This window comes from Muscardinus avellanarius (genome assembly GCF_963383645.1).
Source record: "Muscardinus avellanarius genome assembly, chromosome: 1".
Taxonomy (NCBI): Eukaryota; Metazoa; Chordata; class Mammalia; order Rodentia; family Gliridae; genus Muscardinus; species Muscardinus avellanarius.
The window spans coordinates 76,876,592-76,895,523 of NC_137786.1; the positions used below are offsets into that span (position 1 = coordinate 76,876,592).

General features: G+C 35.4%; 1 protein-coding gene across 1 annotated transcript in view; it reads left to right on the forward strand.

Moving 5' to 3' along the window:
- The window catches only part of ADGRV1 (adhesion G protein-coupled receptor V1), a gene marked incomplete at both ends in the record, with an annotated part of 566,633 nt that overhangs the window by 126,762 nt on the left and 420,939 nt on the right, over nucleotides 1–18,932 (forward strand). Inside the window, 10 exons of the mRNA XM_080707128.1 lie at nucleotides 3,422–3,552; nucleotides 4,074–4,173; nucleotides 5,123–5,302; nucleotides 5,839–6,002; nucleotides 7,818–7,911; nucleotides 9,778–9,856; nucleotides 9,956–10,094; nucleotides 10,740–10,881; nucleotides 14,992–15,254; nucleotides 18,105–18,280. Of these exons, the coding sequence (XP_080563254.1) occupies nucleotides 3,422–3,552; nucleotides 4,074–4,173; nucleotides 5,123–5,302; nucleotides 5,839–6,002; nucleotides 7,818–7,911; nucleotides 9,778–9,856; nucleotides 9,956–10,094; nucleotides 10,740–10,881; nucleotides 14,992–15,254; nucleotides 18,105–18,280 (1,468 nt within the window). The remainder of the gene's footprint in view (nucleotides 1–3,421; nucleotides 3,553–4,073; nucleotides 4,174–5,122; nucleotides 5,303–5,838; nucleotides 6,003–7,817; nucleotides 7,912–9,777; nucleotides 9,857–9,955; nucleotides 10,095–10,739; nucleotides 10,882–14,991; nucleotides 15,255–18,104; nucleotides 18,281–18,932) is intronic.

Genomic DNA, 18,932 nt, shown 5'->3' on the forward strand with positions numbered 1-18,932 from the left:
TCCCGAATGCTGGGATTACAAGTGTGCGCCACCACGCCTGGCTCCAGACCTATTTTATACTTTTAAATTTGGAAACAGGGTCTCTTAAGCAAGTGTGGCTGACTTCGAACCTGCGCGATCCTCCTGTCTCCGCCTCCCAAGCGCGGGGATTACAAGCGTGCGCAACCATGCCCCGCTAAACTTAGATTTTTAACTGTAGGACAGTGTTGGTATGAAAGTGCATCCTATGAGTGTCTGGGTGGTGATGGTAGTGGTGGATTGAAGGCTTCTGAAGAAACCAAGCATTCCTGCTGGGTGCCAAAGCAACATGGAGAAACTGTGGATGCCAGCGCCTGTGTTCTTTTTGGACTGAATGATCTTCACCTGTAAACCATACAGTTTCCGACTGCTAAATATCTGTAGGAGATACAAAGAGGAGAAAGGATTGGCAACTAAAACCAAGGTTTAAATGTATTATTGGCTAAAAATTTCCTTTAGCTTACCAGTTTATGAGCATGAGTTAGTACATGAAACATTGGCTTGCTTTTATTGTTTGCATAAGTATTCCCTAGGCTACATTTTTCAAACAAAAATGGGGGATAATTTCTATTTTTTCACTTTTCTTGCCCTTTATTCTGAAGCCATTTCTTACAGCCTAAATTAATTTTATTTTTTCAAATCCATTTTGAACCTTAAAATATAGTATTTTATATGTATGTATGTATGTATGTATGTATATATGTATTCTGTATAATATTAACACAGCAGTGCAGAGAGGAGAGTGTCTTAAGATGAGCTTACCAAAGTGAACTAATGAAAACTTTGTAGTGATCCTTCAGAGACAACTGCTAAACGAATAGGCTAAAAATAAAGAAAATGTGCTATGAGGAATTTCGGCAATATTCACATTGCTTTTGCCTAGTGTGAAGTTTTATTTGTGTGATTAGATTTAGAATGCAGACTACGTTGGGCTTCTGGCTCTAAAATCCATTTTTTTTTTATTCATGGGAGGAATCGTTTTCATGATTAACAATGGGTTGAATTTTGTGGAATCTGATTTCTATGTTTTGTCCTAAAGCAATTGGAGAGATGCCCAGTGGTAAATATTACTTTCTTTCAAATGTAATGGAGGGAATTTAGAAAGATGGGACAATGGATTTCACCATGGTTGCCAACTGTGTATAAATGTCTTCCTTATAAATCTGTGTTAGATATTCCACTCAGTCAGCCAGCTCAGCAGCATCATAATCATCATGCCATGTTCAGTGGGTTTAATTTTTTCTTTTCTTAGGGTCAGTACGAATCATTCTTATACAAAGATTTGAATAAGAAATTTAATTCTTTTTAAAAAATACATACATAGGACTCCTGTATTAGTCATTTTTTAATGTATTCATCTTTACAGTCTGAGTTTCCTATAATCTCCTATGTATTTTGCTATAGTTTTTAACCAGTTTTCCTTTTGTTGTAGAGGCCATCAATCATGTATACATTTATTGATTAAGACATGTTTTCTGTATTTTGGTTTTTCTATTACTTTTAGCCACATTGTCTTTGGTATTTATCTTTATAAAAAGACTTGTGGCTTGGGGAATAAGTGGACAAAATACTCGGGGATGGCAAAATGACATTTTTATTCTCAATCTTTATCTGCATTAAGCAAAGACTAGACAATATTTGATAGATTTCTTTCCTTATGTCTAGGATGTGTCACCCACTTTTGGTGGACAGTGTGGATTCTATAAAAATGATTTTCCAGTAGTCTAGTCAGATGTTAGTAGCCAAGGGTACTCCTTAGAATTTTATTCTCAGTAAGAATTAGAAGGCAGTTTAGTACTTAGAAAAGATATCCATTTTCTGACATATATTTGTATATGGAGAATTTGATTCTTAACTTTCAGTTTTTGTGTGCAAAAAAATCCAAGGCATAGTAAAATGTAATGATGACTAAATATTTTTTGTATCCAAATACTTAAAAGCTTATTCATATATCTTTGTGATATGTTTACTTTTCTAGGTATATTCTCCACTCTTCCAAAATAATTCATAGTACTAAATTTATGAGTTTAAATTTGGTATGAAATTTATTTTGCCTTTAGTAATGAATATTAAAATAGTCTCTAAAATTAATTAATTCATTGACATCTTTAAGAAATTTCTTCTAGAAATATGTATTTAAGTCAGACTCAGTGGCACATGCATGTAATCTAGTACTTAAGAAGCTGAGACAGAGCTATCACAGGTTAGAGTTAGGCAATAACTTAGTGAGACCCTGTTTTAAGATACAAAATAAAAAGGGTGAGGTATAGTTCAGTGGTAGAAAGCCCCTGAGTTCAATCCCCAGTACCCCAAAAAAGTGATTTTAGGTTTATTATCTCCAAAAAATTTGTAGTAGTTTGAAAAAAATAGAAAAAGTGTTTATATTTTATTGTATTATCTCTCTTTCTCTTGTTTAAAAAGTGCTGGAAGACCTGATTTGTATACACCAAAGTTAGTTGGATAACTAAGTAAAGTGAATATTTTAAATAAATATTTGGATTTCCACTATATGTCTGTGCTACAAAATTTAAATAAGAATATGTTCTTTTAAAACCTTTTAAGCATTGTTCTGTTTATCTTCAAAGACACAATGATTTTTAGTGATATTGTTCCTTAGTATCCCTTAGCTTGTATTTGTCATTTTATGAAACTAGTGAATTGAGCCTTTTTTCAGCAAACCACATGGCCATCAGCTCATTCCCAGCAGTTTTCATCCCACTTTAATGATTTGAAAGATAGGACTCTTGGTATTTTCTTTAGTGTTATAAACTATTTGCATGGAAATAAAAGCCAGAAATGGGAAGTATCTCAAATACTCCATTATCTGGTAAGGATGACTGTGACTTTGATGAAGTTAAAAGCATTGATGAAGAGACTTGATATCTTTCCTTTATATTTCCTTTTATAAAACAAAATCATTGATGGTATATGTAAGTGACAATGTAAAGAAATGTGATTTTCAGGTATTTGCAAGCATTTTTATGCATGCATGGTGTAAAATCACATTATATACTGGTGTAAGGAATTTGTGTCTTTTTGAGAAGTGAAGGAAGAATTTACTTGTGTTATTACAAGTCTTGACCAAGAGTACTTTATTATTTTTTTTAGCTTACAGAACATTTATGTTCTGGTGCATGTTTTGGAGTGTATATAAGTTTGTGTTTCCCATTTTAGCATGTACTTTTATAATTTTACGTACTGAATTTCCTGAAGTGCTATTAATGGAAATACTCAAAAGTGGTATGTATAAAGCTTCTAGAAAATTCAAAACAGTACAGCTTTGTACTGTTCTTATCGAAGATGGCATATCAGTTGCATGCTTGGGATTTGGGTTTTGTTGAATTCAAATGCTAATAAGTTCATCACCTTTAAACACATCAATTTGTACACTTCACTTTTGCAGGAGAAATTTTGCAATTTCATGTTATAAGAACACCTCCTGGTCGGGGAAATGTTACTGTTGACTGGAAAATTATAGGGCAAAACCTAGAACTCAGTTTTGCTAACTTTACTGGACAACTGTTCTTCCCTGAGGTAATACTTTGACAAAGAATAACTTCTCCATAAATCAACACCACTATATTATGGTTATCATCTTTCTCATTTCTTCACATCCATCGGCATGAATTCTTCTTTAACAATATATTTATTCTTTTTCTATTTACTTCTGTTATTGCCATATTAAGCCAGGCCTTACTGCCTTCTTCTTTGCATATGACATTGGACTTCTACTAATAGGCATTTCCTGCTACACTGCTGTAGAATCTCCCCAATCAATTGCTTTCTATGAATTTTTTAATAGTGCTATCCTGCTTATTCGATACGATTTACAGTGATTAGCTAAACATTCAGAATCTTCCATAATTAGCTCCTTTCTGCTTTCAGCCTGGTTTCTCACGAGCAAATGCTTTTTAAGTAATCAAGTTTTTAAAGCGTCAGGACTCCCTGTTTAAATGAAAATATGTTTGATGCACAATTTATAAGACCAATAAAAGTAGGAGGTAGTTTGTGTTCCATAACAATACAAGTGTTGTATTTCTTTCTGTTTGACATAGGGGACATTGAATCAAACAATATTTGTGCATCTGTTGGATGACAATATTCCTGAAGAAAAAGAAGTGTACCAAGTCATTCTGTATGATGTCAGGACACAAGGTAAATCATAATTCTAACTTGAACTTTTTCTTTTTTTATTTTCAGAAAAGAAAGAAATAGTAGTTTCTATTTCTGTATTTAACAATTAGATACATGCTAATTTAAACAATACTACTTTAAATATATCTCTTCTACAGAAATGTTAGATTAAAAACCCACTAGCATAGCACAGGAGTCTTTATGGACTGAGGACAGAGCTGTCAAAAAGATTTGCCAAACAGTTATTTATGGAATAAAATACATTTCCAATGGCAGAAATTTCTAAAAAGTTAATTTTATGCTAACAGGCCAGTTTGGATTTTGGTCTAATTACATATATGGACGATTCGAATTGAATCATTTTGAGCAGATTATCTGGGTATTTTCCTCAGTTTCTATTCAATTTCTGTTATTCAGATAACCAATATAGCCAAGAATGACGATGCTATAAGTGAAAAAAATCATGGTTTTTCAAAAAGCGAATAATTGTATGTTTTCTCTCACATACGGAAGCTAGATAGAAATTGGAAAACAAGGGTTATATAACCTCAGATAGAGAAGCAGAGTGGAGTGATGGAGGGAGGAGGGGGATAGAGACATAAAGAAGAGAACAGTTGGAATAATGCTATACAGGTATATTAAACTACCAAAGCCAATCTCAAAGACATGGACAGGAAAGGGGGCATTCCCAGAAGAAAATGCTCTGGGAGCTGTGTGCATACATATCCCTCTCACTCTATGCCTCAGTATGATGTCTAATTACAATGCACCATAAAAAGGGAAAACAATTCATGATTTGCTTCTTGGAAGAAAAATGGAATGTAGGTTCTGTTTGTCATCTTGAAAGTTTCTATCACAGAAGTGAAAAAGTAGAAGCCTTTCTGGTTACGTTAACATAGTTCAGAGTGGGATGTAATTGAACTATTTAGATGTTAATGCCAAATCACTGTTAGATCTCTGATATTTGTAGGAGTTCCACCAGCTGGAATCGCTCTGCTTGATACCCAAGGATATGCAGCTGTGCTGACCATAGAAGCCAGCGACGAGCCGCATGGAGTTATAAACTTTGCACTGTCATCTAGGTTTGTCTTAGTGCAGGAGGCTAATGCGACGATTCGGCTTTTCATCAACAGAGAATTCGGATCTCTAGGTTTGTGTTCCTCTAGAATGAACGTGGTTTCTAGACAAGAGTTTTTTTTTTTAAATATTCTACTTGAATGGATGAAGTCATTTCTAAAGTAAATCGGGGAAGAAAAAACATTTATTAAATCAAGGTGCTATTATCCAACTTTGTTAATTTTGGCAAGATTGTGAGAATTATCTATTTGCACAGAAACCCTGTGTAACAAACTATTGTGAAATCTCAGCTGCTAATGTTAGGAGGTGGCTGTGAGGCTTCTGCTCAGGTGAGGCTCGGCCGCTCTGGCTCTTCTCCATGTTTCCCATTCTTCTTCTGGGATGAGTAGAAGCACAGGAAAGCAAACCAAACCACGAAGGCTCCCTGGGATCTAGGGTTAGAGCCGCACACCATCGCTTTTACCTCATCACACAGCCAGGTGCAGAGTCGCCAGGAACTCGGACCAGTAATAGAAACTACTGCGGGTGCAAAAGGAAAGGCAGAAAGCTTATAATGAGACATTATTGAAAAGCTTAAATAATTACATCTCTCTGCACCAATTAAATTAGGAGCTGTCAATGTCACATACACCACAGTCCCTGGAGTGCTGAGTCTGAGGAATCAAACAGAAGGAAATCAAGCGGAACCTGAAGTTGATTTTGTCCCCATAGCAGGCTTTCTGATTTTAGAAGAAGGGGAAACAACAGCAGCCATCCACATTACTATACTTGAGGTAAAGGTCTTACGGTATTTCCTTACTCTTATGGTAAACCTCAAGTTACCATAGGGAAGTAGAAATTCATGGCACAGTCTACCTAAAGCACATAAATAGTAACTTCCAGTAACTTCTAATAACAAGCGAAAGCAGAAGAATGTAAGACAAATGTGCAAAGCATCTTAAGGTAACAGATTTCATGAAGATTAAGATTGTGTGATGAATTTTAGTTCTCTCCATATTAAATAAAGATTACTCTATCTTTAGTATAATGCTCATATACTTTATAATCTCCAGAAACTTTGTGAATTTATTTCTGATTGGTTCCCCCTACTGGTTGCTTTAAATCAGCTTATTTCTTTTCATAATTTTTTTTTTTTTAACCACACAGGAGTTTCTATTCTTGTTTAGATGGGCTAGCCTGCTGTTGTATAGTTGATTATAGAAACATCTTGTGATAAAGAATATTTCCCCAGAGAGGTTCAATATAAGATGGACCTGGCCTAAGAGGTTCCCAAGGGAGCATTTGATGACTCCAAACAATTCACGGGGCCAGCAAGTCTATGTAGGTCGGACTCTTTGTGGGTAGGACCCACTAAATTAGAGATGGTGGGAAGGCCACTGGGGGCTGATGGCTTGAAATGCGATGATAGTAACACTTGCTGACTGAAGTTACGTTTAAATGATTTTTCATATTGTGAACTCTCATGCTATTTGGAGACTTGGTGCTTCAGCTACTTAAATACATTTCCAGGAGGTTTATAAAATCAGTGTTATAGAGGAGGATGGTATGTAGGAAGAAGAGAGAGAATGGTACTTCTTTCCAAAAAATATTTTTCAATTACTGTGTATGTGTGCGTGTGTGTTTGCACTAAGGATCAAACCCAGGGGCATTCTACTTCTCAGCTACACACCAGCCCTATTTTTTATTCTTTATGTTGAAACAGGATCTCACTAAGTTGCAGAGTCTCATTAAGTAGCTGAGGCTGGCCGAAAACCTACGATCCTCCTGTCTCAGCCTCCCAAGTACGAAATTCCCAGTGTGCACCACCACACCCAGCTGGAAGCCAGTCCTTTTATATCACTGATTCTATCACACATTTTCCTATATATTCCATAAGATACTCTAGAGACTTTTCACTTTCTTATTTTGAAAACATCCTCACTAAATAAAATGAGAAGTGTACGTTGGTGTGTATGTATTAATGTTAGACACACACACACACAGAGTTTCCCTGACATGGGTTCTGCTAATCTTTGTTTTGGGTTCTTTTTGATTCCTGTTACATAGAGTGGTGATTAAGAGCTATCTTTTTAAAGTATTCTCTCTAAAGCAGGTGCTTCACATACATTATTTTTAAGTATTTTTACAACTCTACCCCAAAGTGCCTATTATTTTTCTATAAAGATGGTAAAATTGAAGCCATAAAATTTAAGTAACACCTAAAATTACAGAATTTGGTGCTGGGTATTTTTTTCGTGGTATCACTCTATTTCTCATTCTCAATATTTGGATGTTATGGAAATTTAAAATATTTTGTTCATATTTTATTTAAAAATTAGATTTGTGTTTACATAGTTGGTTTACATATTATGTGTAAGTCTAGGTTAAAAACATAATACTAAAGTGGTTTCATATTGTTCAGCCTAGTAACGTTCCATACAACCAGATATAAGTTTAATACTTCGTGTTTATTTTTTAAGTTAAATATTTTCTACTGTATGTTTGATTTTTATATTTCTGGATACTGTTTATGCATATATATTTGTAAGAGATTTAAAGATAGCCTTTGAAAGTACAATGAAGGAATCTAATGGATGTACTTTTCATAGGATGATATACCTGAGCTCGAAGAATATTTTCTGGTGAATTTAACCCACGTGGAACTTATCATGGCTCCTTTAACTTCCTTTCCTCCCAGATTAGGTATGATTGGTATTTTGTTTGTCTGATTTTTTTACTCCCTGCAAATGAAGTGAAGGGACTATTTTTTAATCAGAAGTGATCTTTGTAATGTTTGTTAATCTCAGCTGTGTGTGCAAATATGATGGGCTTTAGATTTATTTTAATTTAGCTTAGCATTATTGCAGTTTTGAACCCTGGGTAGTGTAAAGAAGTTAAGCATTATCATGCGATGCACTTTCAATTTGACAACTCTTCTGTAACCAGTCTTCAAATCTTCAATAGAATTTTGGATGGCATTTTCTTTTAAAATTTAATGAGCTCTGTTCATTAGTGCTTCAAACTACCAGATTGTTTTCTTTTCTTTTAGGTGAAGCAAATCTTTTGTTTGCCTGTTGTGTTCTCTGCTTCTCTTTTGACCTTTGATCTTTTTCTTTTCATGCTTTTAGAAAAGACTCAGTTAATTCATTACAGACTGAAAGGTAAACCTTGAACCTTGGTACTGATTCATGTAGATTCCTTTAAAAAGATGTCTTCTTATGTTTGAACACAAACTCCCCTTTGCAAATTTGTTTGGGCATTTACTGAATTTTGTGGGCTGCCGGCAGGTGCGAGGGCCCTGGGGCAGGGGGTGGTGAACAACTCTGAGGATTTCCTGCCCCACTGCCTCATCCTGTGCACCAAACAGTGTGGAGTGGGATTAACCTGAGCAAAAGGAGAAGCACAGACAAGCAGAGGGGCCCAAGAAGCAGCATTCCCCAATCACTTCTGAGGATCAGTGTGATGACTTGGAAATATCAAAATATTCCATTTTTTACATATTATCGTTGGACAAGTTTCAATTCGTTTGCAAAAGAAATAGGTGATTCCAATAAGCAAGCTGTTTATGTCAAGCATTATTACAGGATAATCACAATAGGAAAACTAACAAATACTTACTTTTCCTGTCCCTCACCTTGGGGATGATTTGAATAGCTGCCTTCTGTTGAGACCTTTCTCTACCGCTCCTGATTCAGATGCTTTTTATGTTAGCCCTCGTCATTTCTTATAGCCTCCCGATTTTACAGTTGAGAAAGCCAAGGCTAAGAGAAATGAAGTAATCGCCCCGAGATCACACAGCTAGGAAGTGGTAGAGTTGTGACTTCTAGGCATGGTCAATTTTATAATCTTTGCTTTTTAGTCTCTAGGTTGATGGGCACAAATCCTGATCACACATTCTCTCTTGCGCTCTTCAATCTAGAGAGAATTGTATTCTCCCTACCCCTTTTCCCACCCGGGCAGCTGTCATAAGTAAAAGCAAATACTAATGAGATGGTTAGTTAAGATTTTAAGACTGAATATTAGGTATTGGTAACATACTGAGTTTGGTGGACGGGATACACAGTAGAAAAGAGAAGAGATATTTACTTCAGTATTATTCTCTTTTTATTCTACAAAACCTTACCTCATCTTTCCTGTTTGGTTTGTGTCTTTATCCCTTTGTCCCTTTTATTTGCCTTTTCTTTTTCCTTTTCTTTTCACTCTTTACACCTTCCAACTCTCCCTGTTTCCCTCCCTTCCTGAAATGATGATATAAAATAGAAATGACAAAGATATTTTAATATTTTAAGGAAATACAAAAAAGCCCCACAACCTGTTTCTATTTCATGCAGTTCCTAGTTGATTAAATTTGTATAAATCGGTGGCTTTTATTAGCAAAAAATCTCCTTTTTCCAAGTGTTATAAGCATTTGTGCCTTTACTTTTAAACATATTTTGAGTAATATCAACAATACCTTTACATTAGGTTATTCTCAAAGGGATTGTCTTTAAACCTTGTAAAATGGTGCTTTTTAATAAACATTTTAAAAGACGTATATTTATTTTAAAACATGTCTCTCTGCTGTTTCAGATGCTGAAGGCTTGACTGCACAAATTATTATTGATGCCAATGATGGTGCCCGAGGGATAATTGAATGGCAGAAAAGCAGGTGACCCCAAGGCTAAAAGCCCTTTGCTGAGTTAGATTTTATCTACCAAGGAGACATTTATAAGAGAAGAATGAATGTATTCTCTTTACTTTATTACAGATTTGAAGTAAATGAAGCCCATGGAAGTGTAACGTTGGAAGCCGAGAGGAGAGGACAGGCTCTTGGCCAGGTTTCTTTATTTGTATATGCCCAGAATTTAGAAGCACAACTGGGGCTGGATTACATCTTCACCCCAATGGTAAGTCTTTAACATCTGCCATAGATGATTCTTGCAAATTATTTTATAATCATTATTCTTTGAGAATTACAGTGATCTATGTCCTATAAAATTCTTTGAGAATTACAGTGATCTATGTCCTATAAAATTATTCTTCATAAATCATTATATAAGCTATTCTATAGTAAATAAGGGCAGATTTCCATATGTAGAATAATTCCTTTCACTATTAAAGTAATATAAATTGAACTTTTAGTACTATTCTAAAGATTATTCTCTATTCATTAACTGTTTTATTGTTATATTTGGTACTAGAGAGCACACGTTCTTGTGTTAAAGAATTTATATAATTAGATAACCTTCTGAAAGTGTTTCTTATGCTTCTTGAAAATTTTAACTCTTTGCTTAGCTTTAACTTCCTGAAATATTTATTACTTTGTCTCTTCATGACTTTATTTTTTAATTATATATTTGCTTTCTTTTTCTCCATAAATTTTATTTCTAAACAAAATATTATCAACTTAAGTAAAAAGATAATACAAAAAATAAGGAAAAGAATTCCCAATACCTTATTATTTACATTCACAATTATATTATGTTACTTTTCAAACATTTTATAAAAACGAAGTGTATTTAAATATAATACCATTTCTTCTTTGGGGCCAGATTCTTCATTTTGCTGACGGAGAAAGGTCTAAAAGTATAGACATCATGATTCTTGATGATGACATTCCAGAGGGAGATGAAAAATTTCAGCTGATATTAACAAATCCTTCTCCTGGACTAGAGCTGGGGCAAAATACAATAGGTAACTAATAATTATACACTGCTCCCTCTCCCTCAGGCTGGATTCTCTAATATGAAGACCAAGGGACATAGAGAGACTTGACTATTTCTGTGCTTAAAATAAAAAATATTTAGGTTAGGCATTTGGAAATTCTCATGCCAGGATAATAATACTTCTAACTTGTATGTACATGTATCTGTGTGTATTTATGTAAAAAGCAACAAAAAATAGGTTGCTACTGCAGATATTATTAAATTGTTCTCCTTAGTAATTGTCTCCTCTTGGCTTTTGGAATACCGTCTTCATCTGAAGCCTCAGGTTACTCATTTCTACAAGATAATGCTCAACATCTTCCTTCTACATTCCATACAACAGGAAAGACATGGTAGTTAAATTCAAACACTCCTAAGAAGTCTCTTGATTTAATTCTGGTTGCACTTAAATAGGTTATATGCCCACCACCTTGAGTAAGAGGAAGGAATATATTTTTGGACTCTGCCAAATTTACTCTAAGCTTGAAAGTTTCTCTTCTTAAATATTAGAGAAACCCTTAAAACAATAAATGATCTGATAGTCAATAACTTCTTAAACTGAATCCTATTAACTAACTTTTATGTTGTTTCCAAACTCTCAGAAAGTTTCAATACATATCCTTTATGTAAGTTTTTGTGTATAAGGACACTCAACATTTTATGTTGATATAGTAGATGTTGAGTGGAAAGGTCATCCCATCAGCTGCCTTCAGTGTTGCTTGTTCTCTGAAATGTATATATAATGTCATAGTTTCTTCATATCTTCACCAGTAATTTCTTTAGTCTTCAATTTTTTATACTAGTTTTAATGAATAAAACATGTGGTTCTATTGCACATTTTTTTTAATTCTTTTTTACTAGTGAGTTTGACACTGTTTCTATGTATGATTCATTTTATATTACTAGAGACTGATCTCAGGGGCATTGTAACTCTGAGCTATATACCCAGCCCCCCCCTTTTTATTCAGTACTGGGGACAGAACCCATGGGCATTCTACTTCTGAGCAACACTGAATCCCTGTATTTTAGTCTTTTTATTTTTTGAAAGAGGGTCTTCACTGAGTTGGGAAGGGCCCCACTAAGTAGCTGAGGCTGTATACAAACTGTGATCCTCCTGTATTAGCCTCCTGAATGCTGGGATTACAAGTGTGCACCACCATGCCTGGCTCCCCCTATCCCTTCTTAATCATTATCATTATTATTATTATTTTTTACTTTAAAACAAGGTATTGCTTTGTTGCTAAGGGTGTAATTAAGTTGCTAAGGCTGGCCCCAAATCTGTGATCCTCCTGTCTTAGCCTCCCAGGTACTGGGATAACATAGGTGTTTGCCACCATGCCTGGTATTAATTTTTTTTTAGATGTCCCTTGTTCAATTTCTTGTTGCTTATTTTTATTGGCTTGTTGAAATATTCTCCTAATTTAATCCTTTGCCTCTTAAATATATTGCAGATATTTCTCCTGGATTGTCATTTCTTTAAAGGTTTTTTAATGGTGCTTTTATTATATGTACTTTTATTTGTTTTGTTTTTTAAAGTACTGGGGATCAAACTAAGGAGCATTTCACTTCTGAGATATATTCCCAGCCCTTTCTTTATTTTTATTTTGAAAGAGAATCTTGCTGAATTGCTGAGGATCTCACAAAGTTGTGAAAGCTGACTTCAAACCTGTGATTCTTCTGTCTCGTTCTCCCAAATGCTGAAATTATAAGACATGTGCCACCATGCCTGACCCCTTAAATCTGACACTCAAACACCATAAAATATTTTACTATCATTTTCTAACATTTTTGTGGTTTTCGTTTGCATTCATTGATAGTATATGTGTCAAGGATACAACTTTTTTTCTCCTAAAATGTATAAACGAATAACCTAATATAGAAAACAATACATCCATCATCAATATGAAATTTATTTTTACCTGTCTAAAGCTCATAGAAGAGGTACTAATAAGTGGTATAATTACGGGCAGTTAAGACTCAGCCCTCCTGGAGTCCTTCGACACTGAGTTCAACGAAGCTCAAGCTGCCCTCTGAGAAGGAAGGAGGCTGGAGGATTCACTCACTAGCTCTATCACTAGTTGCTTGGAGCTCTTTCTTGGCTGTTAGTCTCCAGCATCTTCTGCACTCCTAGGCTGATTCTCAGATGACTTGATGCTGGCATCAGGTAGAGAGAGACCACTGGTCATGCAGTATCTACTGTGAGTAAGCTGAGACTGGGAAAGAGAGATGGGTGGGGCACTAATATCATGTGACAGTCATCCATTAAAATTTTGTGATTTTCTTCATATGACAAAGTGAAATGTCTACTGTGAACAAAATTCTTTTGCTGCCTCACCCTATAATTTTGTGTGCCATACTAGGGGTTGAACCTAAGCCCTTGTGCATGCTAGGTAAATACTCCACCACTGTGCTACATCCCGGAGCCTTTAAAAAAATTTATTTTGAGATAAAGTCTTGCTAAACTGCCCAGACTAGCCTCGAACTTGCAGTCCTCCTGCCTCAGCCTACCAAGACTGCACCACTGCACCTAGCTTCTGTTATTTTTTTTTTTTTTTGAGGGTCTGGGAATGGAACCCAGGGACATTTGACCTCCAAGCTACACCACCTGCCCTATTTTTTGTTTTGAAATTGGGTCTCACTGAGTTGCAGAGGGCCTCACTAAGTAGCTGAGGCTGTCTGTGAACCGCGATCCTCCAGTCTCAGCCTTCCAAATGCTGGGATTACAAGCGTGTGCCACCACACTGGGCTTGTTATATTTTTTAACTAGTGATAGCTGATGTACAGAGATATTATAACAGTCTTTAAGTGTGCATGATGCTCGGAAGCAGGCTTTTGGGTTTGTATACCAGTTCTGCCATCTCCTAGGTTTTTTTTTTTTTTTTTTTTTTGGTGGTGGTACTGGGGTTCCTGGAAACCCTTCTACCTGCGGGCTACACTCCCAGACCTATTTTTATTTGGAAACAGGGTCTCTTAAGCCAGAGCAGCTGACTTCGAACCAGCATGATCCTCCTGTTTCCACCTCCCAAGCACGGGGATTACAAGTGTGCGCCACCATACCTGGCTCTCCTAGGTTTTAAATGTCTTCAGATTACCTGAATGTGCTTTACTCATAGGTTCTGTAAAGTGGAAACAATAATAGAATCGATCTCATGGGGTTATTGTGAGCATTAAATGAGTTAATACAAATTAAACAATTAGTTTTTAATGGTATTGGTTGTAATTACTGATATTGCTAATAGAAGTTGTAAAATTTGGAAAGTTCTTGACTTTTGAAGACTTCTAAGCTTATCTTTTGAACTCATAATAGTTTGAATCCTCTTTTAGCTTTCATTTCCTAGTAGAGAAATATTTTGTTTAGAAAATCGTGAAAGTTCTGACTCTTCCTTGCCATTGACTCTCTGCCTGTTGCTTGGCCGAGAGCACCAGAACGTGGTTGAGTAGCCGCACTGACGACAGGCTTCATCGGCTTGGTTCTGTTTCTAGTGGGACTGAGTCTACTGTTTCAACATTAAGTTTGGTGTTTGCTATTGGCTTCTTGAAGACATCAATTCCTCAGATTGGCAAACTTGCCTTTGATATCAAGACTGTAGAGTATTTTTATTTTTAGATCATGAGGGAATATGGAATTTGATTAAGAGCTCTAAAACTTTTTTTCCCCTAGTTTGGTATAGTTTTATTTTTTTATTTTTTTTCAAATCCCAAAGGATAATATTTTATTTACTATTTGATATAAAATGATCTCCAACTTAAATTAGATCTACAAAAAATAGGTTTATATCATACAGACTTAGATCTTTTTGCTCCCCTGAGCATCTCAGAATTTAGTTATAATTGTTTCACTTTTGACTATATATATTTATTTTTTTAAATTTTTTATTGAATGGTGGGAAGGGGGAAGGGAAAACAGGGATGGGGGAAGGGCACCAAGTATAGTTTAAATGTATACCATTTATGCTCAATAAAACTTTTTTTAATGGGAAAGGTGTTCTTAAAATGATTTCTTTAGGTTGGCCTACTTTTTAAATAAATTATCACTCTGTGTTCAACATTTGTAATCTGTTCTATCTTCACTTATCACTTGAATATTTTTACTTGACAGCTTTAATTACTGTCCTCGCTAATGATGATGGCCCTGGAGTTCTGTCGTTTAATAACAGTGAGCAATTTTTTCTACGAGAACCAACAGCTCTCTATGTGCAGGAGAGCGTTGCAGTATTGTACATTGTTCGAGAACCTACGCAAGGACTGTTTGGAACTGTGACAGTTCAATTCATTGTGACAGAAGTGAATTCTTCAACAGAGTCCAAGGATTTGACTCCTTCCAAAGGCTATATTGTATTTGAAGAAGGTGTTCGATTCAAGGTACAATATGAACCTTTAATGACGATGTAAGGTTATCTTTAATATTTACAAAACAATTTTCTCCTGGAGGCATACCCTAGATCCATATTTCCAGCTTTGGTGAGAGATAAACACATGATTATATTTCCATGTGATAGTACTATAGTGAGACACTGTCTATGTGGAGCATAACCAGAGAAAGTTGCTGTTAATAAATAAATGTGCAAGTAATGAGAATACCTGTACTGTTGTTTAAAATTTATACCTATTTAAATGGTATAGTTCACTTTATATTGTCTATAAAGCATAGGCTAAAAGAACCTCATAGTTCCAGCCATTTCTTCCTTTTTGCCACATTTTTTAAATTAAATTAAATTAAATTTTATTTTATTGTAGTACTGGGAGTGGAACATAGGGGCATTCTACCTCCGAGCTATACCCCTAGCCCTATTTTTTTTCTTTATTTTTTAAACAGGGTCTCATTGAGTTGCAGAAGGCCTTACTAAGTAGCCGAGACTGGCTGCGAATGGCGATCTCCTGTCTCAGCTTCTCAAATGCTGGGATTATAAGCATGCGTCACCACGCCTGGCTTCCTTTTTGCCACATTTTAATTGGACAAAATACTGGATTTAAGATGAATTGTGAATGTGATATATAATTACAGTTTATGTTTTTTCTTTGTTATTATTATCATCATCATCATCATCATCATCATTATTTTTATTATTTGGGGATACTGGGATATCGAACCCAGGGACATTCTACCTCTGAGCTACACTTCCACCCCTATTTTTAATTTTTAATTTTGAAACAAGATTTCACTAAGTTGCCGAGGCTTGCCTTGAACCTGTGATCCTCCTGTCATAGCTCCTCGGGTATCGGGATTACAGGAGAAAAATTTACTTTGCAAACTTCTTTTTTTATATTTATAAATTTTCTGTTCCTGCTACTAAGTTGTATTTTTTAAAACATAGTATAAACTTAAAATAGTTAATTAGATTAGCTTTAGATGCTTCTTCAAGCCAGCTAGATAAAACATAAGTCAAAAGTAATGTTTTGCTGGGCTTGGGAGGCTGAGACAGGAGGATCGCAGGTTCACAGTCAGCTTCAACTAATAAGTGAGGCCCTCTGCAACTTAGACCCTGTTTCAAAATAAAGAGTAAGGGATAGGGCTGGAATGCCTCTGTGTTTGATCCCCAGTACCACACACACAGAAAAAAATAGAAACAAAAAAAATAGGGCTACGGATATAGCTCAAAGGTACAATGCACTCGAGTTCAATCGCCAGTACCACAAAAAGCAACCTATTTACAGTTATTTCATCTAAACATCTAATAATTAATTAATTTTAATAAGCGTCTGCCAACTTCAGAAAATTTTCATGTTGTACTTTTCTGTTCTTATAAATTTCAAACCTTTGATTTGTTCAAATATATACTTAAGTGATATAAATTTAAATTTGAAGTATATTATGAATTTGCCATTGCTTTACTCACATTTTTAAAGAAATTGCTACATATATTTTATATTGTTTTCATCATGGTTTTTCTTGTCTCTTTTTCAGAATGTATTTGAAGACCTTTCTGTTCATTAGGCAAATTAAATGTTAGAGAAAAGTGAACTAAACAAAAATTATACCTCACGCATCTGCTCTCATTCTACATGTTTTTAATTTAAAGTATAAACCACACATTACGCTTACTTAAGTGTATGGATTATCGACTTTCATGCTACATACACACTCTTAACCACTTTCCAGATTGAGATACTTAACATTATCATCCACAAGATTCTTTTTTACCCGTTGCCCTTTATAGAGGAAACTATTATGTGGTTTATATAATTGAGGACTCCCTTCTCTGGTTCTTGAGCTTTGGATAAGTAGAATTATACAGTAACTACACTCTGAACTTTGGCTTCCTTCACTCAACATTATTTTATTTTTTGCAATACTGAGCATTGAATCCAGGGCCATTCTACCTTTGACCGACACCCTCAGTCCTATTTTTTTTTTTTAATTCTTTATTTTGAAACAGGGTCTCACTAAGTTGCGGAGGGCCTCACTAAGTAACTGAGGCTGGCCGTGAAACTGAGATCCTCCTGTCTCAGCCTCCCAAGTACTGGGATTACAAGTGTGGGCTACCATACCCGGCTAGTTTTTTACCCAACATAATTATTTTAAATTGGCATGGCTGCACACATCAGTGCTGAGTTGATCCTTCCTTTTATTGGCTGAGGAGCATTTCACTGAACAGACCACAGTGTTTTTATCTGCTCCTACTAATGAATGTTTGGAATGTTTTAAATTCATGCCTGCTGTGGCTATCACTGATTTTTAATAGTAAATATAGGTCTCAAATAAAATTAATAAAGGTCATATAGCCAGGGCAGGATAAAAAATTAGTTAAATGAAGAAATTAATTATTTAATCAGATCATTTTTTAGTTTATTTATTGGTACTGGGGGTTAAATTAAGCCCAGGAGCATTCTAACTCTCAACTATACCCCCAACCTTTATTTTTTATTTGGAAATAGGATCTCAGTAAGTTAGATGAGTATCACTACTTGCTGAGGCTGCCCTCCAACTTGCGATCTTCCTGTTTCAGTCTCCCAAGTACTGGGATTACAGACATGTACCACCATGCCCAGTTCAGTGTTATTAATGCCATACATTTTTTTAAGACACTTCAGTGCAATCTATCACAGTGCTGAAAATCCCCAAAGCAGTAACTGGGCATAGTTGTAGCTATTATATTATGGAGTAAAAGGTATCAAAACAATTTTGTTGTAAAAATTTTTAGTAATATTCTCTGTATGTTTATTGCAAAAATATTACATTCTAGTAACTTGTATCTTTTCATTCATTTTCAGGCGCTACACATATCTGCCATATTAGACACAGAACCAGAAATGGATGAACATTTTGTTTGCACCCTGTTTAATCCAACTGGAGGTGCTAGACTAGGAGTGCGCACTCAAACCCTGATAACCATCTTGCAAAATCAGGCCCCTTTGGGGCTCTTCAGCATTTTTGCTGTTGAAAATAGGTATCGTATATTTATAAGAAAATATCACTTCTGAAACTAAGGAGGGAGTATTTTTTGACAGAAAATACAAAAGGAAAATGATGTCTGATTATTTAAAAGAGACTTTAAAATGAACTCTAGAAGGTAGATCTAGAGAAACGGTAAGCTCTCTCATAACAGAGAATATCAAAAGCCTAAAGATAAGCTGGGCGTGGTGGCGCACGCTTGTAATCCCAGCACTCAGGAGGCTGAGACTGGAGGATCGCGGTTTGCGGACAGCCTCAGTTACTTAGTGAGGCCCTCTGCAACTCAGGGAGACCTGGTTTCAAAATAAAGAATAAAAAATTGGGCAGGGGGTATAGCTCGGAGGTTGAATGCCCCTGGGTTCCATCCACAGACCTGAAAATAAAAAAGCCTAAAGATGCATTTTTAGAATGCATAGTATAAAGTTACTGATCCTTAGTATTTTCTTTTAATCATAATTGATCAGGGTGTTGCATTTATTTTAAAAAAAATGAGGACCGATGAAGGAAACAGCTCAAATAATGCTTTGGCAATAAATAGTTATATTATTACCAATTTCACTGGCATGTACAGGGAGGGGGAAGGGGACACAGGGTGGGGTGTGGAGGGAAGAACCCCAGGAACCAAGAGCTGTGTGCATGCATGTTTG